Below are 19,853 nucleotides of genomic sequence, written 5' to 3'. Positions count from 1 at the left end.
GATCCATTCCCCACTTTGTCAGGCTAAATTATATTGTTTCTCTTGTTCTATAGCTTATTTAAATAAAAAGAAATGAAACATATAGCTATGTTTTTGTTTGCTCATTAAAGGACTGGCTTTAGGAGAAGTTGTGGCAACAATACTTGAACTGTAGCTTTTTCATCCTCTGCTTTTGCCTCTTGAAATTAAATGTGCCTGTCAGCCCCCAAGTGGGTATTTTCCACTGCTTTTTTTTTTTTTTTTTTTTTTAAACCTAACCACCTACCTGCTTCTGGCTGATGGAACAGCCTGGGTAGTTATCCTGGCATAGCACAGATGGTGTTAGAAGCTTTGTTAATGACAGTTGGGTTGTTTTTCTGGTGGCATCCTATGTCTTGATGTTAGATTTAGTTAATTACTTTACAGTGAACTATACATTGTCCTTTTATTTATTTATTTATTTATTTTTTGTCCTTAGGTAACAGAAGATGAAGTGTTGGATATTTTAGAAAGTGTCCTAATCTCTAATATGTCCACCTCTGTGACTCGAGGTTATGCCCTCACTGCCATTATGAAGCTTTCTACTCGATTCACCTGTACTGTAAAGTGAGTATGGGAAAAAAAAACTTACTATGGAAAATTTCATGCAAAGGCAAAAGTAGAAAGAACAGTAAAAGGAATTGCATATCCCTACTACTCCACAATGACAACCATCATTTTGTCATTAGTTATTTCATCTATACTTTGTTTTCTTTCATCTCACCCATCAGTGTTTATTTTGAGCATAAAAGTTTAAAATCAGATTTCTAATGACCTTTTTCTTTTTCAAAGTTGAGAAGTTATTTCCCTATATAAGGGCTCTGGTTTATTTTATTTATTGTGGGGAGCGGGGTGTGTGTGTGTGTGTGTGTATTTTTATCCTCACCTGGGGACATGCTTATTGATTTTAGAGAGAGAGGAAAGGAGGGAGAAAGAGGGAGAGAAATATCAATGTGATTAGAGAAACACTGATTGGTTCCCTCTATTATGAGACTGGAGACCAAATCTGCAACCTAGGCATGTGCCCTAACCAGGAATTGAACCCACAGCCTTTTGGTATATGGGAAGACACTCCAACCAGCTGACCCACACTGGCCAGGGCTATTTTGAGATGTCTGGATAGGAAGAAAATCATGAGGATTGTGCTGTTAAAGTCTTTAAATTCTGCCATTTACTATTTTGGATAAAAGACAATTTTTGGATCAGGTTCCCAGCCCGACATATAAAGGTGAACTTAGACTTTCTGCTTTACTTTTTATGTAAGATCTTGTGAAAAATATTTTTGGTTTACTCTTTGAATTGTGAACTAGAAGAATTTGGTGTTAGATAATGACTCTTTTTTTGATAAAACTGATGCTATGCCCCTTTTTTGGGGGGGAAAAGGTTATTTTAAAGTTGTTAAGAGAATGATAAGTATAAGTTTCTTCTTTCATAGCAAATAAGTAATTGATACCTTTTCCTAGCAATTTTAGGACATGGAATATTTAATAGACAAAATCTAGTATTACAATAAGTATAATGGTGAATGATGGTGTTGAGGTTTATAAAGTTGGATGAGTGAAGATAAAGGAAAGGTGTTTTGCTTTTGAAAGATTATGTAAATTAAGAAAAGGCAAGTATTATAAAATTTTAATTAGAAAACTCTGATTTAAACATTATATTCTGTCTTCTTGTTTATGAACTTTCTTTGGGTATTTGAATTTGTTTTTCATTGTATCCCAAAGCCGAATAAAGAAAGTGGTTTCCATCTACGGAAGCAGCATTGATGTGGAACTCCAGCAGAGGGCAGTAGAATATAATGCACTTTTTAAGAAATATGACCATATGAGGTAAGTGAAAGATACTGAGCAATGCATGTGCTTCTTAGCACCCCAAACAAATTGCCATTATAATCCTGAAAGGAGACTCATTCCTCATGCTTTATTAACTGGACCTCACAACCCTATTTAGTCCTAATTGCTTGACTGCTTCTGTTTTGTTCATCTATTTTTGTCTAGCCTCTAAAGAAGTGTTACTTGGTCTTTTCATTCCCTTTCTCCCTTTTCTTTTGGTATGGAAAGTTAGCTTCATTTTCCATTTTATTAAGTTTAAGAAGTAAGAGTTGTATGTTCTCTAGACAATCTTGTTCAGGTATCAGTACTGTTAATATTTTGGTACATGTCATCTCTCGTACATTTGTGTTATGCAGTCTCTTCTTAATTGGAACCTGTTACTACCTACTGATTTACCCTTCTTTCATTCCAGTTTCTGTACCACTGAGAAATCTGAATCTCTTGGGATTTGGGTGGATAGTCTTAGGATTTGGGTGGACAGTTTGTTCATTCAAGGTTTCTTGCCTCCCTTAATCCAGCCAGGAATTTAGGCCATGAATTTTTATAATCCACCTTCTATTTTAGTGTATGTGTTTGGAGGGGAGGTGGCTCTTCATATTTAGCTCCAGTATAGTTACAGTGATTATTTTGGGTAGGGAATTTAGGTTAACTGCCTGGAATTTAACCACTTCAGATTTTTTTCAGGTCTGCCCTGCTTGAGAGAATGCCTGTAATGGAAAAAGTGACCACAAATGGCCCTACTGAGATTGTGCAAACAAATGGAGAGACAGAACCAGCTCCGCTAGAGACCAAACCACCACCTTCTGGGCCACAGCCTACCAGCCAGGTAGCTTTTCGTTAGGTTTTCATCAGCCTGCGGACATTGATGATCTTACAGTTCCCTATAACCCATCTTTTATCTGATTCCCTTCAATGTTCCTAGATTGATTGAGGATTCTCTTCCTTATTTTTAAGTGTTTAAAGAGTGTTGAATTAGATGTAGATTAGGTGAATAACTATTAAATTGAGACATTATTTTCTTGTGTAGGCCAATGATTTATTGGATTTGTTGGGAGGAAATGACATAACACCTGTTATTCCAACTGCACCCACAAGCAAACCAGCTTCTGCTGGTGGAGAACTTCTTGATTTGCTGGGAGACATCAACCTTACAGGTGAGGTCAGAGTGGAATTATTTAATGTTGAGATAGGAGATAAAGGCTTTGGGTAAAAACTATACTGAACATAGATTTTATGGCACATGAATCAGTTGGAGATGGACAAGGCTAAGTCAGAAACAAGACTAGAATCTTCGCAACATCTGGGATATAAGCTGCCATGCTAATGCTCCAGAGCTATGATTTTCAACCAGTATGCCTCAAGAATTTTTACAACATGCGGTACCTGATTATTTAGTCAGGGGCACTGACCTCTTTTTCCCGTATATTGTCAAATAAAAAAATTACAGCAGCAGACACAACAATAGCCATCCATTGGGAATAAATAAAAATCATACCTGTTTTATTTTGTGTGTGTGTCAGATTGGCAAAATATATTGTTAGGTGTGCTGCAGAATTTTAGTAATTAGTTTATGTGTGCCATGAGATGAAAAAGGTTGAAAATCGCTGCTCTAGAGAATAGGGATTCCTTAAAGTCCAATTTTTAATTTGGGGAGAATAAATTACTTGTAGTATTTTATGATTTTTCAGGCTGGGAAAAAAATACATATCCCAAGTCGTCTTTGCTTTTACTGATAGTGTCCCAAGACGTCATCCTTTCTCTTTTTTTCTTTTATCCTCATTTGAGGACATGCTCTATTGATTTTAGAGGGAGGGGTAGGGAAGGGGAGAGAGGGGGGGAGAAAAACATCAGTGTAAAAAACATAGATTGGTTGCCTTTCGTATGAGCCCCGACTGGGACCGAACCTACAACACAGGCATGAGCCCTGACCAGGAACAAACCAGCAACCTTTAGCTTTTTGGGACACCGTCCAGGACCCCAAGACAACACTTTACTAAGTCTCTTTCTATTCATTGTTAGTTTTTAAGAGTGGAGAGATGTTACCCTACTATTTTCCTCCCTCCCACTCTACATCGCTTTTTCCCTATTATTAAAGGAATGAAAAGAAAAATCATCCATAATTATGATATTCAAATATAACTTTCATTTGGGAATATTTTTTCCTATTTTTGTTTTAGTAGTAGGTGTTTGTAATTGATGTGTTTCAGCAGTATTATGAACTCCTAAGTATAAGAGTATCTCTGTAGTATATAGTGTTTGTCTTAAGTGACTTCTTTAAAAGTGTAATGGAGAGTTATATTTAGCATACACGACCTCAAGTAGAAAACAGCTGTAGAATAGGGATGTTGGAAGGTCATCTAGACTGGCTATCTCAGGTTAAATTATTTTTTTCTAATACAACAGCCCACCAGAGTGGGCTTTTAGTTTATATGTGTCTTAACAAAATTTCAAACTGTTAACTTCTTATGTTCTTTTGGGTCGTTCACAAATAGTCAGTTTTAAATCCTCAGTTGCCAAATCTGTACTGGTTATATGGAAAGGTAAAAATAATCTCATAGTTTAAACATAGTGTATAGGTGATATGCTTTGTTTGTTACATATTAACATTTCCATATTAGTACATAGTCTTTACAATTATAGTTTTAAATGGTTGTCTAGTAATTTCATCAAGAAGTTTGTACCATTATAGGTTGAATTCCTTACTATTGTTTGTTTCCAGATTTTTCTTCAACAAACTTTACATTAATTTGTCCTTAATTTGGATTACTTTCTTTGACTAAGTTACTTGGTCTTTCTGAATCTGTTTAAAATAAGGATGATAGATACTTAACCTCAGAGAGTGTTTGTGAGGAATGACGACTTACTCGGTGCGTGCATGACTGACAGTAGTCACTTGGTAAATGTTATTTACATTATCCTCAATGTATATTGCTACCAGTGTCACTGTACGGTCGTAAGTATTGCATTTTATCATTTCTTAAAAGCCCTAGTGATTGAAAAATTGGTCCTTTTATTTTGTTAATTTCAAGTTTCTCAGTTGCAGGGAATGTTTCATATATATCCATATGTTTGCATTACACATAAATTTCATTATTCCACATTTCTTTTGTATCCTGAACTCATTTATCATGGAGTCTTAATGTTTTGATTTTTCCACATTTCTTTTGTATCCTTAACTCATTTATCATGGAGTCTTAATGTTTTGATTTTGTTCTTGTTTTCTCAGTGTTATATGAAAAAGCAAAATGATAGAGTTAAAAAGCTTAGATTTCCCTTACTTATTCATAATGTTTTAAACACATTTTCCCATTTCTGAGTTCCAGACTCTTTAAGCCATCATCACAGTTATAACCTAATGTGCAGTAATGTGAATCAGTAGAAATTAATAAATAAATTTAGTGTGTGCTTTTGGAGGAGTTGGCACAGTAAATTTCTATTGTTTCCCAAAACTACCTATTGTACATTTAGAGGAGAAAAAATTTAGAATTTAAGGGACTTAGGGATCCCATGTGTTACTTGTGTATCTTGAGCAGTCTTTGATTTTCCATGGGAACACATTTCTAAAATTGTTCTGAAAATGCGAATTGTGGGAAAATTACTAGATTAGAGTTATATAAACTAGGAGAACTATATAACTATTTCTTTGTATACTTTGTTGGCAGTCTGCTTGACTGCACGTTCTGCAGTGTAATATTTGTTTTTAGCTTCTTGTGCTTTGCTTAGTCATCTGTATTTCTACCTTCCTTGATAATTTTTAGTATTTTTTTCCCCTAGTGTACTTAAGTATTTTTTAAAAGATATTTCTTCCTTTATTTTTTAAATTTTGTTAATGCTTTTTAAAAATGCTATGTTTTCAGTTAATTTCATATGTAATTTGAAATCTGTTTAAATACAAAATGCATTCTCTTTATTTTGCTCAATTTTCTTATGCCTCTTAGAATTCTGATTTCGCTCAGTTCGTGGCCGTATTCTCTCACTTGCCCTCAGTTGTATAATCCTCATTGTTCTTATTTGGAAGGATCAAATAAAATGATAATTTGGCAATTACTTCCCCCCATTTCCTATCACCATCCCCAAGTTGTGTGTGTGTGTGTTAAATTTTTATTATGCATGAGTTAACATCTATAAAATTCAATAAATGCCTTGATCTATTTAGCTTGTAAAATAAAATGTTATTATGACATCCCCTTTGTACTTCACGAACTTCAACTTCTTCCCTCTTGGTTCTAGAGGTAACTTGCAGTCTTATTGTAAAGCAGTAATTAACTTTGGTGTTTGCTATTTCTGTGTATTTCTTAAGAATTGTGTTTGTATTGTTTTGCCAGTTTCTGCCTTTTTAGAATGACATCCAACTGAATGTGTCCTTTTGCACTTTGCTTTTTTGCTAAACATTGTTTTTTGTGAGAATAATCTATGAATAATTCATGTTGAGTGTACAGTTGACCCTTGAACAACATGGGTTTGAACTACATTGGTCTACTTATAAGGGGATTTTTTTCAGTTGACTCCCACAGTTCAAACCCAAGTTGTTCAAAGGTCAGCTCCTTCGTTGGGAATTCTCATGTGTGGAGGTCTGATTCTAGTTATATGTAGATTTTCAACTGCACGGAAGGTTGGCGCTTCTAACTCCCCATTTTATTCAAGGGTCAAGTGTATTTGTAGTGCATTCACATTTTTACTGTTTTGTATGTATAGTGTTTAATGTACCACAGTTTACTTATCTGTTACCTTGTTGCCAGTATTTCACAGTTAGCAATTATCTTGCTATGAATATTTCTTGTACATGTTTCTCTGGATACATATGTAAGAAGTAATCAAAAGCATTCATGCCCTAGCTGTGAGCCTAGGTGTGGCTCAGTGGATTGAACGCTGGTGTGCAAACCAAAGGATTGCTGGTTTGATTCCCAGTGTGTAGGGCACATGCCTAGGTTGCTGGCCAGGTCCCCTGCAGAGGGCTGACAAAATGCATCTACACATAGATGTTTCTCTCCTGATCGCTCTCCTTCCCTTCTCCTCTCTAAAAATAAATAAATAAAATCTTTTTCTTTTCTTTCTTTTTTTTTTTTTAAAGAACATTCATGAAAAAGGCACTGCTTCTCAACTGGGAGAGATTTTGCCCACCAGGGCTTAGCAGATATTTTTGGTTGTCACAACTGAAGGATGCTACTCTCATTTAATGGGTGAAAACCAGGGGTGCTTATAAACACCCTACAATGCACAAGAGAGCGTCCCCCATAACAAAGAATTATCTAGCTTAAAATTTCATTGGTTTTGAGGTTGAGAAACTTCAGGGATATACTCATGTTCAACTCTACTGTTGCTAAATTGTCTCTAGTTTGGTTGTACCAGTTTATATCAGTGTCACAGAGGTTAGAAAGTCTCCATTGCTATATGTTCTCACTAGTATCTGGTATTAACAGATGGTGAAATTTTCACAACTGTGCTGGATGTGAAGTATATCTCAGTGTGGCTTTACATCCCCTTTCCCTCCTTACTGGTAGAGATTGAGCATCATTTCCCATAAGATGTCTTTTCATTCAGGTTCCCACTTCTGGGAATGACTTGTTATAAATTTGCTTTTAAATTGGTTTTTTTTTTTTTCTTATTGACTTGCAGGAAGATACTTAAAATTCTGAAAACTCATCCCATTTGTTGTTTTGTAGCAAGCATTTTCCTCCTGTCTGTGCCCTTAACTTGAGATCATAGTATTTTCCTCCCCTAATTTCTTGGTGAGTTTTGTGATGCTGGGTAATAGTAACTTAATGTTGGACTATTCCTTTAGGTACTCCAGCTGCTGCTCCTGCTCCTGCCTCGGTCCCACAGATATCCCAGCCCCCCTTCTTGTTGGATGGGCTTTCTTCACAGCCTCTTTTCAATGATATCGCTACAGGTACAATTACTGACGTTGTTATTATTAAAACAAGTAGTTATTGAAGAAAGTAAATAATAATTTTTTAAGGATTAGGCTGACTACAATTAGACTAATCATCACGTGCTTTCCCAGGCATCCCCTCCATCACAGCATACAGTAAAAATGGCTTGAAAATAGAATTCACCTTTGAACGGTCAAACACCAACCCCAGTGTCACAGTGATAACGATACAGGCCTCCAACAGCACAGAGCTGGACATGACGGACTTTGTTTTCCAGGCTGCAGTACCAAAGGTATGACGATGTCTCCTCTGCCTTTTCTTTTTTGGTAAAGATTTACTGACTTTAAAAAAAGAAATGTATTTGGTAAAGGACATATTTTGATGTTTGGAGATTAAACGACATTGCCAGATTTAGCCCAAACTAACAATAATGTAACCATTATGATTTGTTGAAGCATGTCATTTTAATACTTTCTAATGGCATGAATATTCTTGGTTTTTTCTTTTTTGGTCATAAATATTCTTAAAGTTAGTATTTATTTTAGGATAAAGAAAGGACATTCTACTAGTAGCAAGAGCAGAATTCTATAATGTCTCTTAATGGTCAGGGCATTGAGGATAGGTTGGGGTAATACAGTGGTAAAGACCTAAAAAATACAAATTCTAGCATGGAATTGAAGTTAAGATGAGGGACTTTATTTGGTATTCTCATGGAAAATTAAGTTTTCATCTCCTGATATATAAGTAAGAGAAACATTCCTCCTTCATTAGTATCTAGTTTAATATTGATATAGTGACTACATGTTTTATAACTGAAGTTTTATTTCTACCAAATTTGTTTAGAGTGTTTATGTTCATCTTTGAATAATGAAGTGTTTTTCTTTCTTTTTTTTTTCCCAATTACAGTTCACATTCAGTATTATAGTAGTTTCCAGGTGTACAGCATAGTGGTTAGACATACAATTTACAAAGTGATCTCCCAGATACATCTGGCATCATACATATTGTTTACAATATTGTTGACTAGATTCCCTATGCTGTACTTTACATGTCCATGACTATTTTGTAACTGCCAATTTGTACTTAGGAAAGTTTTGAATGAAGAAAAATTTAGAATGAGGAGTGGACAGAATTTTTCCATAAAAGATAAAAATAGTGTTTTAGGCTGTATAGTCTCAGTTGTATCTACTCCATTCTGCCATTATAGTGCAAAAACAGCCACAGACAGTATGTAAGTGAAGGAGTGTGGCTATGTTCCAGTAAAACATTACTTACAAAAACAGGTGTCTGTTCATTCTTGGCTCTGGGTCGCAGTGTGCTATTCCCTAGTTTAGACTAAGCTAATCTAAGTTTGGCGGTGACATATGTAGTAATGACACTGAGACTACAGATTTTTTAAAATTTAAGTCCTTTGATTTGTGATTACTATTGATTTTGCAGTCTCCTTTACTTGAATTTTTGGAGCCAGAATAACGTAGATGTTTTAGAAGCAGTAAAGCGGTTTCAATACTAGTTGTATGACATTTAAGGAAGTTACTTAACCTTCATGCCTCAGTTTCTTCATTTGCAAAGAAGGGTGGTGGTAAGGATATCTGCTTCTGGAGGAATAAATGAGGTTTATGTTCCAGGTACTTGTGTTCAGTGCTCAGTATATGTTGGCTGCTGCAAATTAGGGTTTTATGTTTGTTGCTTTAGGCTGCTGTTCTAGCAACACGTTGTCTCTGCCCTTAAAACATTACCTTATTTGGTGTTATACTGTACAATGCCTGTTTACATGACATGTATCTTGAACTTCAAAATGTCGTATTACATAGATTCTTTGATTAGTTACTATTTTTACTTTTTATTATCTCTGAAATTGGGGTACATTTCAAAATTGATAACCCTGTCATAGTTTAATCAGCAGCCTGTATTCTTTCTCAGTGGTATATAAAATAATGGTGTGAATTATAATTGATGGCATCTTACATTTAAATAAATGTAAATAAATGAAGAATATTTTAGCTTGCATAATTTATCTTGACAATAGAATTAGGAATAAGACCCAAAGTAATAAACCTGTGCATTGAGATTAAATCTCTACTCTTAATGATTTTTGGCTTCAGTGAGGACTGGGTAGACTTCCCTCCCCCCTTCTCTCTTTTCTCTCTGCAGGCTTTTCTCTCTACCCCCGCCCCCGCTGACCCCCCATCCCTTTCTCTTCTCACCTCTCTTCTTCCTTTCTCTCTCCTCTTTTCTTCTCTCTACTCTCTCAATATTTTAGAAGACTGAACTTTCAGGAAAGATTTTTTAAAATCCTAGTATGTAGAATAGGTAGGTACATGCATACTATATTGTGCCAGCAATGTGGTTTACCAGTGTTGCTTGTAGTACTTCCATCTCTGTTCCCTGCAAATAAACAAACAAACAGAGCCCACCAGCATGCGGCAGATTATGGCTTTCAGTTTTTCCAGGTCTTTTGCTGTATAGGCTAGTTCTGCGTGTAATTTTTCTGTTAGGACCTTCTGTCTCCAATGGAGAGATCCATTAACAAGCTGGCTCTTCCAGCCTTACTTGACCTCTGTCATGTAGGAGTAGGCCTTGACACATTCCAGGTTATGCAGGCTTTAGAAAGCAAAAGTTCAAGTCTCTGGACTCCAGCCTATAGTTAGGGACTGGTATGCTGGTTTGTTATTTTTTACAGAGCTTTTCTTTTCATTTTGTTTTAGCTTTTTTTAACCACAGGGACCTGTTTTTCTTAACTTGCATAGTTGATCAGTTACAGTTAAGTGAGGTTGCCAGAACAAGAACTGGCCACCTTTTGAAAACTGGTAGGATAAAGTTCTTTCTGCCAGGAAAGGAAAAGTGGCTCATTGCTAGTTTTCATGATCAAAGATCTAACAGTAGGGTTTTATAAATACCATGCAGTGATAGTCCACCCACGTACTACGAATTGGTGATATCTGGAAAACAAATAAAAAGTAGTAGTAGTAGTAGTAGTAGTAGTAGTAGTAGTAAGTAAATCTGTTACATGAACCATCATCTTGCTTGGTATCTGACGTTTTTCTTTGTTGCTGTCTCTGACATTGTAGTAAGTGCATACTTTTTCTGAAGAATGCCCTTTATTTAATGCCCTTTATTTTCTCCCCAGACATTCCAACTGCAGCTTCTGTCTCCTAGCAGCAGTGTTGTCCCAGCATTTAATACGGGGACCATCACACAAGTCATTAAAGTTCTGAACCCACAGAAGGTGAGTATCACACAAGTCATTAAAGTTCTGAACCCACAGAAACGTGAGTACCACATCTGAAGACAACATCTGAGGAAAGTGTAAGCATATTTCTTGAAATAAAATTCTGCTTTGTTTCTCTAGGTTTTTTGACTCATAGTCGTAAGAAATCTGTGAAAATGTCTGGTCTAACCTTGTTCTTTCGTAGATAATAAACAGAGGCCAGACCCATTAAATGATTTAGTGGCATCTTACTAAACTTCAGCTTTAAAAAAATTCTCTATTTAGAGGCTTAAAGGTCTAGTTTTTGCAAGGGTGGGGGAAGCTTAGATATTCTTATCTTTATACAAGATGCAGCCTGGGGTAAGAGCGTTTGTTGATCCTAATATCCACATTTTGTGTAATGGTTAAGGATGAACAGTAAAAGTGGAGACATTTTATTGAAGCAGTCAAATGAGTATAGCTTTAGCAATCAAAATCAAGCAGTATTTTTAGTTGTGTCTTTTCAAAGAAGTAAATTAACTCCACTTACTACTAATCAATTGACTAGTTTTCAGTTTTTGGAAATAATTCAGAGAATGTCTTCAACTTGAAAGATTTCTAGTACTACCTCATAAATACCAGTATGATTTCTTTTTCTAAATTGCCTTTATTGGGGTTACATGGTTAATAAAATTATATAGGTTTCAGGTGTACAGTTCTATAATACATCATTTGTCAGTTGTATTGTGTGTTCCCTGCCCCAAGTCCTGTCTCTTTCCATCACCATTTATCCCCCCCAGTACCTGTATGATTTCATCCTCTTGTAACACTTGCCTTTTCTCTGCTAGTCACTGTGTTTTAAATACCTGCCTATAGCACAATTACGCATTCCTTTGACGATCTGATACATAGAATAAAATTTTTCTTAGTGCACTAATATTGAAATCTGCTACATAAAGTGAAAAGTACTTACAATTCAGTTCTCTTAAAACTTATCTGTAAGTTACTCTTTCTTCTTCTTTATGCCTTGGGTATGAAACAGGTTTATGTTTTCATTTAATGTAGGTTTTACAGACAAAGCAACAGTATATCTGAATGTAGAGCATAAAATGAGTGTATGTTTACCCCATTTTTCTAGAAACTTAGATATAAGGATTGAGTCTTTGTGAAAAGCACCCAGCAAATGTTACCATCAAAGGGCTCCCGAGTGGTTCTGTCCTGTTAATGCAGTTGCAGGATTGAAGCCAGCGATGTGTTCTGGAGATGCCTTTCCTTTGCCTGACTGCATGATGTTGGCTCTGTGGCTAATAGCTAGAGAACTAGGTGTTTTTGTTGTTGTTTGCCCATGTGTCATTTTTAAGACAAAAACTTTGCTGTAAAAATAATTTGTTTTTTATAAGATCAAAAGTGCATTTGTGGACTGGAAGGATTCTAGAGACTTACTGTCAATGTATAATTTGTGATTCCCTTTTCTCACAGCAACAGCTGCGAATGCGGATCAAGCTCACATATAATCACAAGGGCTCAGCAATGCAAGATCTAGCAGAGGTGAACAACTTCCCCCCTCAGTCCTGGCAATGAGGGTCCAGCACCATTCTCATTCTTACCCCACTCAATCAAAGGAACTCTGGGAAGAGGTTGTGATCGCTGGCAAGTCCCCCCCAACTGTACCACGGGCATGAGGAGCTGAAGAGAACTGTTGAGGCGGATTTTCCTGAAGTTATTGCTGACCTTGAGGCATTGTTAAAGACTAATCTCCTCTCCTCCACTGTTGAGGCTGGCTGCTTCTGGAGACTAGTTTGCACTCTTCCTCCTCTTCCCTTTTTCTGCACTTCTCTACCCCTCCCACATTTACAGCCAGAATCAACATTCCCTGGGCCCCTGAGGAAAAAAGCAGCTGGTCTGGAGGAGAGAACTGGAATCCATGGCAAGAAAACACTCACACTGTCTTTGCAGCAAAGAGTTGCCCCTTCTTTCTACTGTGTTCTTCTGTGGACTGGGCGAGGTGGGGTGTTTATTCCTCACTAGCTGGGTCACCATCTTCAGGCGCTTTTTACATCTGTTATTCAGAATGGAAATGTAACAATGGACATTAGGGAGCCCTGCCTTTTTCTACTGGTTCCCCCACTGTTTGAAAGAGGCATTAGGCTCCTGGTAGCCTTTTCTGTGCATTGCTGTATACACACGGAAACACACATGTATGTATGTTTGTTGGCAAGAACTGGTCAGACTTTGAGAGGTTATTTGTAAACACTGGACAGATGCAGTTAAAAAGCTTTTGTTGCGATTAGGCATGAAGGATATGGTGCTCTATTTGTAATAGAAACTCCCAAGGCTCTTCCAGCTCCCTTTTCTCTCCATTCTTGAGCAGCAGTCATGAATACTCGCCATGATTTTCACTCGCCAAATTGGTTCCCCTTAAAGTGTAAGGTAGACAACTTCTAAAAGATGTTATACATAAATAGTTATTAATGCCCCTATTCCCACCACAAATTTTAAAGTTTCTCTTAAGCCCGTCACTTGCCTGATGAACTATGGTAAATGGGTGGAAAGAGGAGTTCACTTTTAAAGATAGACTCCTTAACAAAAGCACCTTTGCCCATAGGAAGAGTGAGTATCAGACTCATCCTAGAGCATATTGGAGTCATTTTCCATTACTCCAAACCTCCCTTTTTATTTCCTCAACCTGGCTTGGACCTTGGCATTCCGTTCGAATTCCTTCTTCTAACTGGAACATTTGTGTTGTATCTGTAACACTGGCACTGAAATAAAGACCACACGGTTAAAGAAATCTTTCCTATATTGTACTTTATGATTTTGGAATGAAGCCTTGTAGCTTCCTTATCCCCTATGCCAGAGGAATGGACACCATAGGGTAGGAATACCCTTTCCAGAGGTTGAGAAATTGGTCTCTTGAGAGAGGCCAGTCTTATGAATATCTGTATCAAAGATGAGGTCTGGAGCTTTTTAAAAACTAGTAAAAGTGCCGAGTGCTTTTTGGAAAGGACCCTTGTTGCTTTCAAACCTTAACATTGAGTTGCTGAAATAAGGTAGGGTGACTCTCCTGTGGCACATGTTGAATGTACTGTGTACGTTCAGGTGCACAGGTGCCATGTCTGATATACTAAAGAAGAAAGGAAAAGTCTGGCCCACCTAGCTCTTACAATGTTGGCAGTCATTACTGTATTGAGTACAGTATGATGACTACTTGGCTTTGGTTCTTAAACCCGGATATAAATATCCATCCCCCCCTCCATTTCACCAAGCCTTTACTTGAAAATCTTCAGTGTCTTGTCAAATCTAGCTCTGCATCAGATGCTAGACTATTCCTAACATTTGACAACCTGGAGTTGAATTAAAGGCTCCAAAGGGGAAACTCTCCGGTCTTACTAATATGTAAGAGCAAGACTTGCTAAAACTTACTCCACTGGGTAAATGGCTGACCTGAGTCAAGGACAGGATATTACCTTGTTAATAGTTTTCTGTAAAGTGTGGACTGCTATATATTTTAGACAACTCTGAAATTTAGCCTTTAAAGATTTCTCTGCAGACTGATTTCATTGGATGGATACTTAATGCTGTGAAACACGGTCGGATTAACATAATATTCGTGGATTTCTTGAATAGACTTTGTCTAACATTCCTCTTTGTGGTAGAGGCTTTATTTTCTCTCTCATGTTTATAGTTAACCAGCTCATGTTTCTTTAGTTGAACTGAGTTGAATCTCAGAAATCTGCTGAAGACCATGCTATTAAGACAGTACTAGCTAATGGAGCTGGAAAGGATCTGCTTTAGTAACAGCATCTCCTTGGGTGATCATAGTTTTAAGGTAGAGTGTTATATGATCAACCCATAGCTTTTTCAGAAGGAATGAAAATCACGGCCTTAACACAAAGAGTGCTGTGTAGAATATGAAGTGATTTCAGAGTGTGAACCCAAGCACCATAGACTAGAGGCCAAATAACTGCCTAGGATACTGATGGTTATGAAGACTGTTTCAAATGATCAGATCTTTGGAAGTTTCAGCGTGCCTTAGTTTCTAGCATCAGAATTAGTTCTTCTCTCACTTGGCCTTGCTGCTAAAAGGAGAAATCTCTTTAATTTCTATGAATACTTACACATTTCAGTAATTTCTTTCCCTAGTATAACCATTCAAGGGGGAGCAAATTTGGGTAGATTTACAACTTAAGAGCCATTGTGAGGAAAGAGTAATTTCCATGGCTGTTTTACTAACTTTGGGGTGAAAAGCAGTGAGCCTATACACACTTCCTTGGACAGTTTCACATGCACTTTTACCTCATTTTTTCCTCTTCCAGAATAATTTGTATTCTTTCCCTTGCTCAATGCCCCACCCCTCTCACCCCCAGTAATCCTAAGGGAGAATTCATCTAAGTTATGTTAAAAAACTGTAGGAAAGGGTGCTCTACCTGAGAAGCTTCTCCCACAGTGCTCCAGTTATGTTACCTTGAGGTAATTTGGATAGTCATGGAATGTTTTATGCTGTGTATGGTGATCAACTTTTCATTTTAAGGTCTTTTTCATTTAAAGAAACATTCCTCAGTGTAACTCTTGGGAGGGGATCCTTTCCTCTTGCTCGGTTAAAGATGTGGTTTGTACCCCTCGTTTGTCCCATTCAATAGACTTTTAAAACTGTCCAGCACTAACGGTTCGAGTATTTCTATTTATATAAGATGCTTTCCATTGTACGTTCTTCTAGAAGAGGTTACGGTTATGGATTACTGTTTTTGAGATTCAACTTCCTTATCTTATGCATTGGAAAATATTTGGGCTATGAGAACTAGAGGAAAGCATTTGAATGTGTATATTTTTTTCATAGTGAATGTATTTTATCCACATTGTCCTAAACTAAGAGAGCTAAACGTGGACATTCAGAAACTTCGTAGTTGGTGGAGAGGTGGTTTGTGTTCTCATGAGTTACGGAGTGGGCAGGATCACTGAAGAGAGAATTGCTCAGAATGTGCTGAACTTTGAAACACTCTGACCAGCTTTGGCTCAAGAGGGTGGGGCTGCTTGTAGAACTGGAAGCCAATAACTCTTTTTCAAGCAATAGCAGTTAGTGGGTCCCGTTTGTGGGGTTCCAGGACCTGGAACACGTAAACAGAAGAAAATGCTGAAGCAGCTTGAATAGTTGCTTCACAAACTACCAGGAGGCCGATTCTGGCTTCAAGAGAGAGCATTGGAGTTTGTTTTTTGTTTTGGAACCTGCTGTTGCGCTTTGTGTGTTTTGTTTTTGTTTTCTATTTGGGGGCCTCATGGGAAAGAGCTTCTGAAGTCTTTCCTCTGTGAACTCCCACTGTGTCCCTGTAAAGTCCCTTTTTTTCCCCAAAATATTGTAAGTTACATTTTCATTAAGTCCCTTCACATCTTCTTTACTGTAAAATTATTAAAGGCTGTTTCCAAGTGGGACAGCTAATGAAATTCTAATTATTGCAGACATATTTTTGAGATGTAAAAAAAATTTAAAATTAAATGATAAGTCTTAGACGCGAGTGAGGAATAAAATGGATGTAAACATTTACATGGGATGCATTAGAATTCTGCTGTGTGTATTGTCTTTTGGTTGAAACAAATTATGAACAGTGACTAATAATAAAAAGTCAATAATCAATGATTTAAAATTTGCTTCCTCGGTTCTTACAAGTGGATTAGAGAAGCCTTGAATGAATTCTTGTTCCAGAGCTTTGAACTAAATTTACTGATGTTGATGTTCCTTTTATACAGAAGTCTCGAGAGGAGTTTGAACAAATTTGTAGTTGTAGACAGTAAAAAGTCTAATGGGAAATTTTAACTGTGTGATTATCTCCATCCTTCTCCACAAAGGTAAATTCTCATACAAGGGAAATCATATTAGGGTGAAATGGTTATGAGGGGTGGTTATAGGGTTTCAGCTACAAGCTTTTATTTGTGAATTGTTCAAGTTTATCAGACGGGGCAGAGAAGTCTTGACTAGCCCAATGAATTATACTTCCAGGTCTATTTTATACAGACTCTTTCGTAAAAGTGAGAGTGGCTGGAAGTTGAAAGCTTTAGGTTTTCTATTAACTCAGATGCTTCCTGGCAGTCCCCTGATTGAGAAGGGGGAGAGTGTGACCGTGCCCTAATTGAGACGGAGGAAGATGCCTGCCTTGGCACTTACCTGGGTTATGCAGAAGGGCCCTTTGGCACTGTTTGGTAAGTGACATTCCTATAATCTTACATGTGGCTTCAAATTCATCTTTGTTTCTAATATTAAATTTAGTTCACACCTTCATCTACATGTAATTATGTGAAAATATAAAAGCCACAATAGATAAGTTTAGCAACTAATAGAATCCACAGTTACTTTACAATGAGTAGCATTCTGATTTGAACTTCAATTTAGAAGGACCCAAATTAATTTTATCACTTTTAAAAGGGCTTTCTATGCCATTTCCTCCCCTTTTTCAATTGTCCCCATATTCAAAAAAGTATAAAAATGTGCAGGGAAGAAATTCCTTCAAACCTTGAAGCCAGGTAAATTTGCTTTTTATTTGGAACCAAAATAAGGAATATCTAAATATGCTCAATCTGTGGTAGAATAACAGGGGATTTAGGCCTAAAGATGGCTTTGTGATCGTTGAAAGAGTGGGGACGACCTATAAACAAGCCAATGTAGTAAGCTCTTAATGGTTCCTCTATGAAAATTTGATAGATGTGAACTTTTCTTCTTTGGATATCCCTTCCATTTCATAGGATTAGGAAAAGCTTGAGATTAAAGAGAGACAGAGAGGGGGAGAGTGCGCGTGCCCAGATGAGGAGGTAGGTACGCATAGCTGCTTACAGGAAGGATACAGAGAAGAAGGAGCCTAGTGACTTCTATGTCTCTTGGCTTGGTCTAAAGAGTGATTTTTGTAACGATGAACCTGCAGTGAGGGCAGATGGGTTTTTGTACCAAAAAGTCCCAGAGGAATTTATTTTTAGGGTTAGTCTCAGCTGTTTACCATTTCCAGAAATTGTAGTTACATAACCCTTGGCATACATAATGCACAATGCCTTGAACTGGGGAGAACATGAATATGTGTGACCTTTGAAAAAAATATAAAACGTTAATGGCACTACATGATTTGAAGAAAAAAACCCACAATCAACTGGTTAGTACTTACTGAATTGGATCTTAAGTCATGGACACCATTAACAGGAACTGTATGATAAATTATCCCCTGCAATATCTAGGCTGGTAGCTTTTTTGTATTTTTTCCTTTTGAAAGAGGTACTGTTACTGTAAAAAAAAAAAAAAGTAAATATATAACTAGCATATGCTTGTATTTTGAATTGATGCTTTAGCCCATTAATTTAAAACAAAAACTACTACCAGTCATCTACCACTACTCTTGCCCAGTCTGAACTCAAATGCTGGTCCCAGGACATCCTTCCCCTTCAGGTGATCAGTAAAGAGCCTCTGCTCACAAGATCTGGAAAAGGTAATGTGTAATACATCAACAAACAGGCTTTTAGAAACAATGATTCTGAACCACATTTTTTTTTTCTTTCTGCTACCTGCTTGCTGTTGGTCAGGTCCTTTTCTGCCTAGTGTTCTTGCTAGAAGAAATGGAATCCAAATACCTTGAGTAGCTTTCTTGAAAGTAATTTCGAGGTAGAGGGAAAACCCAGGAGGTAGACAACCTAAGAGTGTTTTTCACCTTACACCAAGACACACGAGAGACAATTTTTAATTCATTAAAATGAGACAAAGAAATGAAGATCACTGGAGAGTGAATTTTTGTATGTACAAGGTAACTCCTGTAAAGGGAGGAAGTAGTGACCAAACTTAAAGGAACAATAATTTGTACAGGATCAGAATCTTCGCAAGAGTCAAACTTTGTCTTGGAATTTAAAGTATCTCCAAATGCATACATACCTGTCATAGTAGAGAGGGGCACAGGCTGCACTATTTGAAATCACAAACTCTCGTTCTCAGCCTGCAATTAAAACATAGTTGGTCTGGACTAAGAAAGTTGAAGCAATGGATAACCGGTAATACCATCTTTATTGATTATTCAAAGCTCAAGAGATACTTTTTTTGCAAGTTGCTTGAAGATTCATCAACAGCGGTGCAAAAGGAATACCTAAAAATTGGGAAGTCTAGGTTTCTTAGGAAAATTTGGAACAGAATTAACAAGAATACTCTGAGGCACTGAGTGAATCTTAAATTTGGAAATTCACATGTATAATGGCTATGAATCCTTCCTCTGCTAAGCACGTTGCATGCATTCGCAAAATCTTGATAGTTACTGTGAGGCAAGTATTATTTTCTGTTTCACAGCTTAAGAACCGAAGTCTAAGATCAAGTAACGTAGCACAAGAGTATAGATCTAGTAAGAGGTAGAGCTGAGACTTGGGATCTGGCTTTCTAATTCCAAGTTTGGTCCACTGACCGGCCACAAAACCACCCCCAATTCGGACACTTCTAAAGATTTTCTGAATCATCCCTGCAAATAATAAAATGGCTCACAGGCCATATCATTGCTTGAGACAAGGAACTGAATTTGGATTTTACTGCATGGAGAGAAACGGAATTAAAATGTGGCTGGGTGGTGAGTTAACATTTTGTAGAGCCTTGGGTCGAATTTGTTGATGGTCGTGAGCACCTCCAATAAGGAAAAGAACAGGTCCTCGCTAAGGTGAGTATCCTCAATAATTCATTCAATGGCTTTGCAAGTGGGGGTGACAGGCCAATGCACAAGTGGGAAGAGAGGAAACGTCTTGGTGAATAAAGTTGCAAGAGCCACCCTCTCTGAGAGCAGCGTCCGGTCACCGTTGACACCTGCCCTTTGTCCAGCCCGTACTTGGAAGGCGGGGATGTAAATAACCCTCTTTGGGCCTCAGTTCTCCAAACAGGGCTGCTCGCAGCGGAGGCCCAGCCCTGCGGAGGCCGGCCAGCGTGCGGCCCGAGGCGCCGGG

The 19,853-nt window shown here is 37.4% G+C and overlaps 1 protein-coding gene across 1 annotated transcript in view; it reads left to right on the top strand.

Annotated features, from left to right (window-relative positions):
• AP1G1 (adaptor related protein complex 1 subunit gamma 1) overlaps positions 1-16,561 on the top strand; it is a 70,089-nt gene extending 53,528 nt beyond the window's left edge. Inside the window, exons 16-23 of the mRNA XM_054579222.1 lie at positions 458-585; positions 1,743-1,847; positions 2,535-2,676; positions 2,878-3,004; positions 7,633-7,740; positions 7,855-8,015; positions 10,854-10,952; positions 12,393-16,561. Coding sequence (XP_054435197.1) covers positions 458-585; positions 1,743-1,847; positions 2,535-2,676; positions 2,878-3,004; positions 7,633-7,740; positions 7,855-8,015; positions 10,854-10,952; positions 12,393-12,494 — 972 coding nt within the window. The 3' untranslated portion in view covers positions 12,495-16,561. The remainder of the gene's footprint in view (positions 1-457; positions 586-1,742; positions 1,848-2,534; positions 2,677-2,877; positions 3,005-7,632; positions 7,741-7,854; positions 8,016-10,853; positions 10,953-12,392) is intronic.
• Positions 16,562-19,853: the final 3,292 nt, after the last annotated feature.

This window comes from Pteronotus mesoamericanus, unplaced genomic scaffold, assembly GCF_021234165.1.
Source record: "Pteronotus mesoamericanus isolate MK-2021 breed Mesoamerican mustached bat unplaced genomic scaffold, CSHL_Meso_final contig_52, whole genome shotgun sequence".
NCBI lineage: Eukaryota > Metazoa > Chordata > Mammalia > Chiroptera > Mormoopidae > Pteronotus > Pteronotus mesoamericanus.
This window is presented reverse-complemented; position numbering and strand designations above follow the sequence as displayed.